Here is a 12772-nt window from a genome sequence, read left to right as displayed (position 1 = left end):
TTGTGAAAAGTTTCAGAGGTATCAGATCTTCAAATTCAGTACTGACAATGATTCTCTTGACTGAATGTGACCCTCACTCCGTGGGTGATCATGCTACTGAAATGCAAGCTGCTTTGGAGTCTCGTTGCTGTCCCTGTCTCAGGAAGGTCTGTCTGTGAGGTGTCCGTGTGGCTGTCTTGCCTAAGCGTGCCCAGCTATTTCCTGAGCATTTTACTGGCAGCTCCTAAGAGGTGTTTGAATTGGATTGTGTCGTCCACGGTGAACCCAGTCCACGCAGTCTCCTTTGACAGCGGAGTCAGGATGTTCCACTGTCCGAGGAGACGCAGTTTTGCCTCTGTGTCCCTTTGTGATGTTGGGCTAGTCGTCCCCCAACTTTAAAAAGGACGGTACCTTTCAGTTCTCAATATTGTGATTATGAAGCTGCTTGAATGGTTATAGTAAACCTCTGGAAGGAAGGTAAGACAAGCCACGTTTTTGCTTATTGCTATAAAATTCATATAACATCAAATTTATAATTTAACCATTTTAAGTTGTGTTTCAGTGGCCTTTAAATATTCACAGTGTTGTGCAAACATCAACACTATCTAATTTCCCTAGAAGGACACCTCACGCCTATTCAGCAGTGACACCTCACGCCTGTTCAGCAGTAGCCCCTGTCACCCAGCTCCCCACCCCTCAGAACCACTCACCCACTTTCTTCTGTCTCTGGATTCACCTCTTCTGGACATTTCATGTACATGGAATCATACAATATGGGGCCTTTTGTTTTTTGTTTTTGTATCAGGGATTAAACCCAGGGGTGCTTAACCACTGAGCTACACCCACAGCCCTTTTTATTTTTTATTTTGAGACAGAGTTGCTGAGGCTGGCCTGGAACTTGTAGTCCTCCTGCCTCAGCCTCCTGAGTTGCTGGGATTACAGGCGTGTGCCACCAGGCCCTGCTCAATGTGGGGACTTTTGAGGACAGTCTCTTGACTCTTAAGTTTTATGAGACGTTTTACTGAGAGCCTGGCATGAGTCAGTTCAGGGGGTAAACAACATTTTTGTTTGAAAGGATGAAAGATAGATTTGGAATGAATGAAGAAACCACATAGCCACCTGGCTTTTCAACTTCTAAAGATTCTGCTCATTTTAGTCACAGACATTTCTGCAGCCCCATTAGTCCCCTTTCTTGCTGGGGCAGGTTCAGAGGGCAGAGCCACAGTGCTGGGTATGTCAGCAGTGGTGATTGGGAATGAAAAACCAAGAATAGGGCTGGGCTGTGGCTCAGGGGCAGAGCACTTGCCTATCAGGTGTGAGGCATGGGGTTCGATCCTAAGCACCACATTAAAATAAATAAATATATATATATATATTTATTTATTTATAAAAAAAATAACCTAAGGTAGCTGAATAGTCCAAAGATGTTGTAAGTTTTTAAAACAAATTTTAAATCAATTTTGAGCCTGGAAATCTAGATTTTAACAAGTTTCATCATAGTTGAAATGTTCTTGGGCCAGGGGCTGGAGCTCCTTGGTAGAGCACTTGGCCCGTGTGTATCAGGTCCCAGGTTCTGTCCACAGCTCCACCAAAACCAAACAAACGAAAAATTGAAAACAGCAAAAAAAATTAATTTTGATCAATATATGTAGATAGGTAGATACTTGGAACTCTCCTTTGAGCTAATTAGAACTATTTACCTCAAACTCCAGAAGCCCGGGTCCCTGCATAGGCAGGAGCAGGGACCTCTGCAATGGAAGGAATTTGCAACTCCTTCCTCTGCCTGGGAGAGAGATTCCCTGGAGGAACTTGATCTTCCTCAAACCAGTTCTTTAATCTGGTGCTCACATCCTGTGACAGATACCAGCAAAAGGTGTGGGTGGGCAGAGAGGAGGGGCCTGGTGGGCTTGGAGGTGGCATCATGGCCCTGGGGAGGATGACAAGGGTTCAGTTGGAGGAGAACCAGGAGAGGTGCTCAGGCAGAGGGATAGGATGACCCTGGATGTGGCCATGTAATCAGGAGCCCCAGAAACAGTGGGAGGGTAGACCTAGTGCAGGGGGTACTGGGAGAGGCAGTGTGTGACACCCAGGGACAGCCTCAAGCCAGGGTGGACTGCAAGCGGAGAACTCAGTGACCTCAGGCTGCGAGCGCAGCCTCAGCCCCAAGATGGTGCTATCCCTGGACCTCGTTTCTGATCAGATGCCAGACTAGCCTGCATTTCTCCTCTCAGCATCCATCTTTCCTGGAAATCCCCAGCACTGTTGAATCTTCTACGGTGGCAGTGGTTTATGTCCTCAACCCCACGCAGCCTGTGCATGTATCCACGTGAGCATTTCTCCTGTGACTGCCAAGCCAGTGACACCACCCTGAGTGGCCCTGAAACCTGCAGCCAGTGGGTCAGTCACCCTGCCTCAGTGGTGAAAACTGAATATGCCCAAGGCCCCCCCAGCCACCCCTCCTGTTTCTTGCAGACGAATGCTGCAAGGATTCCTCTCCTGCAGGAGGAGCCAGTGGAGAGAGCCAGGGAGCAGCTGGGGGATGTTTCCTCTTGGTCCTTGGAGGAGGCCACACCCAGTGCTGGAAGCAGAGGGGGGTTCAGGAGGAAAGCCAGGTTCTCCCTACCTGAGTGGAAGCTGCGGTGGTAGGATTTCCCCCTTTCAGACCTGCTGTGACAGTTGGGAAGCTGTCCCTGACCACAGTAGGTCAGTAGAGGCTTTGAATCCAACCCTGCAAGCGCCTGCTCAGGACCTCACATTTCATATGGGAGCTCCTGGTCCTCAGGCCTGTGTTCACCAGCCTGTCTCGCGGTGGGGCTTCCGGGTAAAACCCGCGAGGCAGCTGAGGGCTCCACCTTTGCACAGCTGGTCTCTGGTGGAGCCTCATGCTGGTAAGGATGGCCACCAGTGCCTTGCTGGTGATTTGCTGTTGACTCTGGGCTCAAAATGTTCCCACGCACAATGAGTGTTGTGGAGCTTCTCACCCCACCCTGGTGTCCCTGTGGCCACATTCAGAGGCCAGGGGGAGAGGTGTCTACAGGGTGGGGCCTCAATAGGAGTCCAATGCTTTTATCAGCTTTAATTTTACTCATATGCAAAATAACAGTTAAAAGAACAAGTTGCTTGAAATGCTGATTCCTTACACATGTGGTTTGTCTGTCCTTGGGGACACTGAACAGACATGAGGAGCATGACTAGATGACATGGAGGGAGGGGCTGGCTGCTGCCTCCCTTCAGGTGCAACCATAAGCCTTTCTCCCGGGGCTAATTGAGTCCCACCGGGCTCCATTCTTCACTTCATGAGCGTTCTTCTTGACTACTGCAGTTGGGTCTCACAGCAAGGAAGCCTTCGCTCATCCCCAAGACACGGAGGAGGAGCCTGCTCTGTGTTGGATCTGCCAGCTGCTCCAGAGGCCCAAGATGGCAAAGGCATTTATGTCTAGTGGCACTCCTAATGACACTCCTGTCATTCAGGAAGCTGGGGGTGGGGTGGGCGTGGGAGGAACTGGAGCAAAGACCAAATCTGTTTTTTAATTAGCCAGCAGCATTCTCACATCCTACAGAGGATACAACATCAGGGGTCCCATTCATTATGAAGAAAGTGCCATAGGTGAACACAGAGACAGGGACCGGGTTCCGGGAGGAGCTAGCCTAGGCAGGCTCTTGAAAGTTGAATTGGGAGGAGGAAGGGGTGGGTGGGGGAAGAAGGGCGATCCTGCACCCTAGGAGGAGGGAGTGGGTGTGAGGCACAAAAATCCAGGTAGCAGGAAGCTGGAGATGTCTGCTGTTGCTGCTTCCATTCGTTTCCTCAGGTGCAGGATGCTGGGGTGCGGGATGGATTATGGGCAGCCACACCCTCCTGGCCTCCCGGACCAGGGTGGAGTGGTGTGGAGAGGGTGATGCCTTTCCTCCCATCACGAGGGTCACAGCAATACCCCTCAAAAATATACCAAGTTTATTTAACCATTGTATCAGGTGACACAGGAACCTTCAGAGGAAGACCCAAAGACACTGCTGTGTGCTTAGCTTTGATGAAGTAGGGGTGGCCTGCTGTAGCCCTGTGGTTGGACAGAGGGTCTGCACTAGTGGTCATAGACTGAGGGGGACACCCAGCAAGACATCTGATCATATTCTTCTTAGTCTCTCTACGACATTCCTTCTGTCACCGGAGGGGGTCCCAGGAAGTCCTGGAGAGGAGACTTCTCAACTCAGGGTTCAACAGTAGGGTTCTTGATCAATGTTATGGGAAAGAATTTCAAAACCTGTTGGAGAGGAACAAGCTCAGATCGAATCAGGAAAGCAAAGAATACATACTTGGGTGGGCGGGGGGAACATGGGCAGTCTCTAAGATTGGGATGCACTTTTGGGATCTTTTAAAGGAAGCTCTGTGAGGAGTGAGCATGGGAAGAAATGTGGGGATGCCATCAATCTGGTAATCACAAGATGGGTTAAGTTTCTCAGGATCTTAAGGTTGACATCTCCATTATCTGATCAATAAATAACATTGGGAATGTACCCTATGAGTTTCTTAAAATAGCATATCTCCCTTTGCTTAATCTGTTCTAAAAATACATGTGTTTGTACATTGCAGAGGGCAATTTTGGCTAAGTGAGTGAATTTACTGTAACTTCAAGTTTGATAGATTTCTCAGAAATTTGGGAGTGACCCGCCAGGGAACTAACTGACTAATGGAGAAAAGGAATGAGGATCCTCAGCAGCAGGCTTTCCAATTGAATTCACAGTCTCCTTCTCTCTTCTCCTTTTTGCCTTTTATTTCTTCTATCTCACCTTCCTCCTAGGTACCAGGGTAGGCATGCACCAGAATGAAGTTCTGTTTATTGATTATTTTTTGGTGATGCTGGGGATTGAACCCAGGGCCTTGTGCATGCGAGGCAAGCACTCTACCAACTGAGCTACATCCCCAACCCCCCCAGGGTGAAGTTCTAATGAGAGTTCTTTGTGGCCGACTCTGGGACAGAAGGCCGGGGAAGGTTGGAATATTTTTAGGCTTTCAGACTGCTTTGAGGGAAAAGGGCACTAGTTTCTATGACCTTGGAGAAAGGCATTTCTAGGGTGTGTGACTTGCATCTGGGAGACAGGCGGGCAGAGGCTCTGGGGCTGTTTCTGAGCCACTCAGTGCCTTTGGTTTAAAGTGCTCAGCTTGCCAAAGCACCGTCCCTTCCTGAACCCCAGCAGTGGCTATCAACAGGCAGTTGCCCCTGGAGTTTGATGATTTCCTTAATGGAGGGTGGGGATGGGCGCTAGTGGGAAGGATGCCAACCCACACGAGAGCCTGGGGTGATTAGGAAGAGCATGTTTTTTCCACACTGAGGGAAGGTGCAGGAGCATGTGGTATTTTTGGAACTTACACAGGTGTGAGGTGTGAGGCGCTTCTTCCTTCGGGTAACATGGCTAGGTGGGTTAGGTGGAGGTGAATCAGAGAGAGCAGGACCAGATCCTGGCTGTGGTTACCACACTGAAGACTTGACGTTCAGATCTTGGATGGAGCCCTTGAAGCCACCGTGGCTTCTAGAAAATTGTGACATGATTGTGCGTATTTGGATTAGACTGGTGGTCCCACTGGAGACCCAGGTAGCAAGTGGCCATTGTCCAGACAAGAGGTGATGGTGGCTGAGGCTCAGGGAAGTTGGCCATAGGATGGAGAGAGAGAGAGAGATGGATTCAGGAGTGGTTTAGGAAACAGCAAAGGAGGAGTGAAGGTGACCGCAGGTTTCTGGATCTGGCCACCAGGTGGTGGATGGTAGAGTGGTTTGTTTTGTTTTAAATATTTTTATTAGTTCTCGGTCACCTCTGTTTATTAATTTGTTTATATGTGGTGCTGAGCACCAAACCCAGTGCCTCACAAATGCTAAGCAAATGTTCTACCCCAGCCTGGTAGAGTGCTTTCTTTTTTTTAACCATAAGAGGAAGCATTTAGGTGACGCGAGACTTCTCTGCTTAAGACATCCTGTGGTAAGCTGCAGTTGTCGTGGGGTGTTTTCTGGTTATTCTTTTCTTTTGCTTTAATTAACAGCTGATTGCACTGGATCTTAATCTGTTTTCTGTTGCTATAACTGAAGACCTGACATCAGGTACTTTATATTTATTTGACACTCAGTTCTGGAGGCTGGGAAGTCCAAGAGCATGCTTTTGGCAACATGGTGGGGGATCACCTGGCAAGACAGTTCTTTCTTTCTCTTCTAATGATACCACTGGTGCTATCTTGGGGCTCCACCCTCATGGCCTCAGGTAATCCTAATTACCTCCCAGAGGCCCCACCTACACAGTCCACTAACATATGATTTGGGGATTATGTTTCCAGCACATGAATCCTAGTGACATGTTCAATCCTTAGCACCCAAGGAGCAGCAAAGAATCCTGATGGTGAAACTTGTACCTTTCGTGAAAGAATCATGGGGTCTTTTTGCATTTAATTACATCTCAAACAAAAGAAGACCTCAGCAAAAATTCCTTTTTAAAAATCCCACCCCGTCTGGCCTGCTCTCACTTGTTGAGGTGCCCGTGTTGGGACGTCTGTTGGGACGAGTCCAGGTGCTGGTGGCACTGCCTAGCTGAGAGCAACGCCCTGTGCAGCTGCTCCGAATGCCTGGGGATATCAGCCAGGAGCTACCATATTGCCTTTTCATGAATAAAGGGAAACTGAGGCACAGTAGATTGAAAGAGTATCCGAAATCGAGTTATCTGACAAATACAGAGGCTTTAAACATGTCGTCTTATTTGCTCAACTCTATCTTCTTTTTGGTTTCTGATTGCTTTTGTTGAAGGAATCAATCAAACTCTGATGAAGGGTTTAAAGAGTAGAGATGACTCATCTAGGGATGATAAGGGCAGCTCCTTTTGACAAGAAAAGAGAATTCTTATTCCAGATTCTAATTTACAGTGTCACCTTTTGTGTCTATTCCAATATCTGCATCCTTTATTTCGGCATTTCTATCCCATATGTCACTGGCTTTAGGTTGCTGTCAGTTGTTAGATGCCCCATTAGTCTCTGAACCACTGCAAAAGAGAAAAATAATGACTGCCAGCTAGACGATGACACACCATTGGTTTTCAGACACATTCTGGTTTGCGAGGTGTAAAACTGCGAAAGGGGGAACACCTCAGAGTGAAATGCAGCATTTGTGTGTGTGTTGGGGGCAGATTGAAGTCAGTTAGCAGGATTCTGGTGGCTTTTCCCTTTGTCTTGGGAGAAATGACTTTGGCTGTTATGCTAACTCCTGGTGGCAGCCTTGACCCAGTGTGTTGGTACTGTTCTCCATCCCAAAGTCCTCTACTTGAGAAAGACCTTGGTGCAGGCTGGAGCTTGCTGAATGGGCTGCAGTGTGTGCCTGTGGGTGCTGAGCAGTCCCAGAGAGCGCTAGTCAGTCCCACCAGATCTCGCACTGGGGATGGAGCCTGTGCCTCTGTGCACACAGTGGGTAGAGCAACCCCACCCCAGCCTTAGAATGGCTGGTTGGGCTGTGACCCTGAGCTCCTGGTGTCCTTTCCAGCACTTGTATTTGCTGTGATCAGCAGGTACAAAGAACAAGGGCTTCTGATGAGAAGGGTCTGGGGCTGGATTCTAGCTAGGCCATTATTAGCTGGGTCCTGGTAATTGTGGCTGTTTAAGTCACTTTTTCTCCCTCAGTCTGTTTCCCCATCAAAAGAGGACATTCATTCCTGCCTTGAATGTTTGTGCAAAGATTAAGGAAAATAAAGGGTAAATGTTGGGAATTGATAATGGATCTTCCCCTCATTCCAGAAAGCTCTGTAGATTATCCCAACTTAATTTTAAAAGGCTTCCTTCCACCCTAAGAGTGCTGCCCCTTCGCAGTGCTTTGCTGCAGGAACATTATTTTGCAAAGAGAATAACTAAAAGATTTCCCCCTGGGGGGTGGGTAGACAGGGGCTCCTGGCTGCTGCTCAGTGGATTCTCCAATGTGAATTCAATCAAGACCTGGAAACTAGCAGCGGGGGGAAAAAAAGTCATAGGACTGAGGCAGACTTAGATTTTGTAGAAAAGGCCAAACACAATTCTTCGTCAGGAATTTTGTCTGGAAAGCCCATCTAAGGCATCTAAGCCCTCCCTTCTTTTTTGGCTGCTGGTAGGTCCTGGAATTTGCTGGTTCTGAAGCCTTAAGCCATTTAAGGGCATGCTGGTTGGAACCAGAGAGCAAACTCTCTCAAGTTGCTGTCAGTGCCTCATTCATCTGCAGCTCCTGTGCCTGCTGTCTTCCAGGCAAGGGCACCAGGGAGAAGACACAGTACTGCAAAAACACGCCTGGTTTCTGCCCTCGTGGGGCTTTCCTGTCACTAGGGAGATTGACACTGCACAAATATCTAGAAAAATACAGAGGACAGTGGAACTGGGGAGGGCTGCAAAGGACGGGTATTAGGAGCTTCTGAGAGCAAGTAAGAGAATCCTGATCAGGGGAGACAGGTGGGTGTCCCTGAAAGAGGGAGAGTTAGGGATGAGCAGGTGGGGAGGAAGGAGCGGGCCTGTGTGGATGGGCAGCACTGGACCCCGGAGAATGGTCCAAGACAGCTGTGGCTGCAGGGTGATCAGCAGTGACCCAGATGTGCCTGGCAGGCTGTGCTGACATGGGACTTTTCCTGATAGTAGTGGAAGCTAATGAAAGGAGTGGGGTTTGGGGGTTGTTTGGGGAGAACTTGTCCGAATGCGATTGGGGTGATGCTCTAGGAGCTGTTACTGCTGTCTGGACCCTGAGGGTGGAGGAAGCAGAGGGGAGACAGTGAGCTGGTCTGTTTGGGATCAAGAATGGCCAGGGACCCATAGATAAAACCCAAGTTTCTCGCAGTGCTGTGGTGCCCAGCCTTCCCCCGTGAGCCCGTAGCCACAGCAGGTAGATGTCTGTGAGAGGGAGCCCGTAACCACAGGGACCCATGCTTGAGGAAGCAGAATGACTGCTGGCAGTGCCAGTGGGAGGGAAGTGGATGTGAAGCAGCCATGTGTCCCCGGGTTCCCCATCCACAGACTCAACAAGCATGGGTCACAAACATTGAAAAAAAAATCGCATCTGTACTGAACATGTACAGACTTCATTCTTATCATTATTGCCTAACAGTATAGCATAGCAACTATTTACTTAGCATTTATATTGTAATAAGTATTACAGGTAATCTAGGGATGTTTAAAGTATATGGTGGAGGCTGGGCGAGGGACAGTTGTCCCAGCTGGCCCAACATTTTGGGCACGCGCTGGTTAAGGCAGCAGGATCACTTTAGCCCAGAGGCCAAGGCCAGCTTGGGAAATATAACAAGAATTTGTTTCCCAAAATAAATATAAAGTATATGGGAGGTTGTGTGTAGATTTCATGCAGATTGCCATTTTATGCAAGGGAATTGGACAACCAAAGATTTGGTGTCCTTAGGAGTCTTGGAACCACTTCCCCAGGAACATCAAGGGATGACCATATTATATCAGTACCAGTACAGCTTGGAATTTAAGGACCTCAACAATTACTATATTTTAAAGTTACTACTTCCAACTGGGACATGAAATAAATTCTTCCACAGTTTTTTTTAATAAATATAATTATATGTTATATTACCAAATTTAAGAAATAATCATTGTGTTTTTAGGTTATGATATATCCTAAATGGAATTGCTCTCACTATAACCATAATTAGAGCAATCTTTACAAGATTATACTTATCTTAGAATGTTACAAGTTGAAAGTCCTTTAATTATAACATAACACATATTTAAAATAACTGCTACAATCATAGAATAATTTAAACTTTGAATACATGCGCTTTGTTTTTCTAAAAATGTGGATACATTTTTAGAAGTCTAATATTAATTACAAGTAGATGGGTAGCTTATAATTTGTGAAAGGAAGTAAAGGTACAAATTTTGCAATTTCTCATAACTGTAGTCTGTTATTTTTAAAAAATTGCTTCTGTAATCAAAGCATTTCCGAGCAGATTTGGCCAGACATTATGGACTTTAAAATCTGTTTCTCCAGGTCCTTCCATGCCTCTCCACCAAAGTCAAGCAAGCACATTCTGACCTGGGTCTGTAGCCCTTCATGTTTGGATATTAGAAGAGCATAAACGAGGTTAAGAGAGGCCTGGGGGTGTAGCTGGTGGTAGAGCATTTACCTAGCATGGACGAAGCCAGGGTTCCATCAGTGGCACCACACGTAGCACACAAGGAGACCAACACTTTAGGGGCTGTGACTGTGGCTCAGTGGTAGAGCGCTTGCCTAGCATGAGTGAGGCACTAGGTTCAATCCTCAGCATCACATAAAAATGAATAAATAATATAAAGGTATTGTGTCCATCTACAACTAAAAATAAATTAATTAATTAGAAGAGGGCCTCTAGACCAGCACTATCTAAGCCATGGATTGGCCAGGCAGTTTTCACAGGTGCTCAGAGAGTTCCTGAGCTTTGCCACTAGCAGGCTTGTATGTGGACTCAGTTGCACAAGCCAGCTCTTGAAAACAGAAGAGAAAACCCAAGTTTCTCGCAGTGCTGTGGTGCCCAGCCTTCCTCTGTGAGCCCGTTGCCACAGCAGGTAGATGTCTGTGGGAGGGAGCCCTTGACCCCTGGCAAACCCCCAGAGAGGATGGAAGATGAGAGGATGGGCTTTCTCTCCCTGAAAACATGAAACCAGTGGCTCAGGTGGCCAGGTTAATGCCGAGGAATGGCGCCCCTGCATCCTGGAAGTGAGATTAAAGAAACACTAGAGGATTAGCCTGAGAGTAGAGGGTGAGTGGATGCTTACCAGCTTCGATTTCAGGGGCAGAAACTTCTGCCCAACAAAAGCTCTTTGATTGACATTGACCCAGCAAAGCCAGCGTGTGCCCATTTTGGGGAGATAGCTGCAGGCCCTCACCTTGTTCATCCATCTCTAGCCTCTTCAGGATGCTCCCAAAGGAAGGAAGCCTGAGTCCCACGCTTTTGTTGGCAGAAGGCTCTGTGGGGTCCTCCAGGCAGGAAGGCAGGTCATGAAGAGGCGCACCAGGAGATTCTCCTTGTTGTGAATAAAGCAGATACGTGTACTCTTCAGGAGTTAGGAATTGGAAATGAACGGTCCTAGAAAAACAGCCACCTTAAATCTTTCTAGGGTACAAATAATTTTTTTTTTAAGTTCTGGAAAACAGTGGTTTGGACTCCAGCAAGGACCCCAGGGAGGAGGGGTAATTGCTGCAGGAGCGGTGTCTCAGCAAGCCACGCCTGGGGATTTGTTTTGTTTGCAGGGAGAGGTGACATCCAGCCTCAGTTGGACAGCGCCCTCCAAGATGTCAACGATAAATATCTCTTGTTGGAGGAAACAGAAAAGCAGGCAGTTCGCAAGGCTTTGATTGAAGAACGCGGCCGATTCTGCACTTTCATCTCTATGCTACGGCCAGTAATTGTAAGTTGATGGAAAGCTCTGGAAGGCTTGAGCTGCCAGGGTGCAGAGGGCTTCCATCTTATTTGTGTATCCACCATGGGGATGTTGAGAACCTGTTGCATGTCAGGAAGTCACATGGTGGAGTCACATGGTGGTAGAGTCATATCTGTGGTCCAGTGATTCTCTGCAGGTGCTGAGGGCTACGTGGCCACTCCTTGACCATAGTTCTTACCTCCAGATTTTCCACTGCACTTTTTCACCGCTACGTCAAGTAGGCCTAGCAGAGTGGTTCTCAAAGTGGAGTCCCTAGGCCAGCAGCATCATATGGGAACTGGTTAGAAGTGGAAATTCTTGGGCCAACCTAGATCCACTGAATTTAAAACTCGGGAGATGGGGACCCAGCCATCTGTGTTAAACAGGCCTGCCAGGTGACTTTTGAGACCCGATGGCCAAGCCAGATATCTAGGAGTAGCCATGAGATTGATACAGGAAGAACCTCCTGACTGTCATCAGGCTTCCTGTCTAAGGAGTCATTCACAAACCATAAATGAGAACCTTGGGAGCTGGCATCCTCGAAGCCAGGAGGGAGGGCACGGCTGGCCTCCCTCAGCCCTTGCCAGGCGCCTGGTTTGAGTCATTCCCCTGAGAGTAGATGCTTTCCTTGGCTCTTTTTCACTGGGGTCCCTGGGCCCAGCTGGGCACTTTGGGAAAGTTAAGGGAGGGTTCCCATCTCTCGGTTCCTGCCTTACTTGCTATATACTAAGATGGTGGGAAAAAAAAACAAGAAAGGGGGATGTTAACCTCAGTTGAAGTTGTGTTGTCACAAAGGTCTAGGCCCAGATAGCCCCAAATCACGTCAGTCATTGAAGCCAAGCAGCGTCAGCTAGTGGACGGGGCTGTGCCGAGGATCCTGTGGGGACACGCAGGCCGTGTCCCGAGCACCACCAGGAGGCCTTGTATTCACACCACACTGTCCTCAGCACATAGGTTGCTCCGAGTGAGGGCAGATTCCTTTTTCCTTTCTCTTTCCCAAAAGAAAGGGTTTATAATGCCTTGCTCAGTGGTCTCCCAGTCCCATGGCGCCATTCCTAAAAGACCTGAGGGTTTTAATGTGACCTTAATAAAAGCAGTTGGAACAAGACAATGAAGTGACCCACTCATGGTGATAATGGGGTGTGACTTCTTTTCCTTCAGGAAGAAGAAATCTCCATGCTGGGGGAAATTACCCACCTCCAGACCATATCGGAAGATCTAAAGAGCCTGACCATGGACCCTCACAAACTGCCCTCCTCCAGTGAACAGGTAGGAGCCATGGTCAGGCACTCAGGGGGACAAGGCCTGAGGGGAAAGTTCTAGGCTCTGAGTGTCCTTGGTGGCATTTATCACATCTTAAATTGTATTCGTATTCACCACACCCCTGGCATTATCATC

At 48.0% G+C, this 12772-nt stretch overlaps 1 protein-coding gene across 7 annotated transcripts in view; it reads left to right on the top strand.

The window, feature by feature from the left end:
- MTSS1 (MTSS I-BAR domain containing 1) overlaps positions 1-12772 on the top strand; it is a 152450-nt gene that overhangs the window by 125397 nt on the left and 14281 nt on the right. For all 7 annotated transcript variants that reach the window (XM_081265885.1, XM_081265883.1, XM_081265884.1 and 4 more), the window contains 2 exons: positions 11205-11362; positions 12536-12643. In XM_081265885.1, coding sequence (XP_081122011.1) covers positions 11205-11362; positions 12536-12643 — 266 coding nt within the window. The remainder of the gene's footprint in view (positions 1-11204; positions 11363-12535; positions 12644-12772) is intronic.

This window comes from Spermophilus citellus, assembly GCF_964194105.1.
Source record: "Spermophilus citellus genome assembly, chromosome: 14".
Taxonomy (NCBI): domain Eukaryota; kingdom Metazoa; phylum Chordata; class Mammalia; order Rodentia; family Sciuridae; genus Spermophilus; species Spermophilus citellus.
Note: the sequence above shows the minus strand (reverse complement) of the source record. Positions and strands in the feature narration are given on the sequence as shown.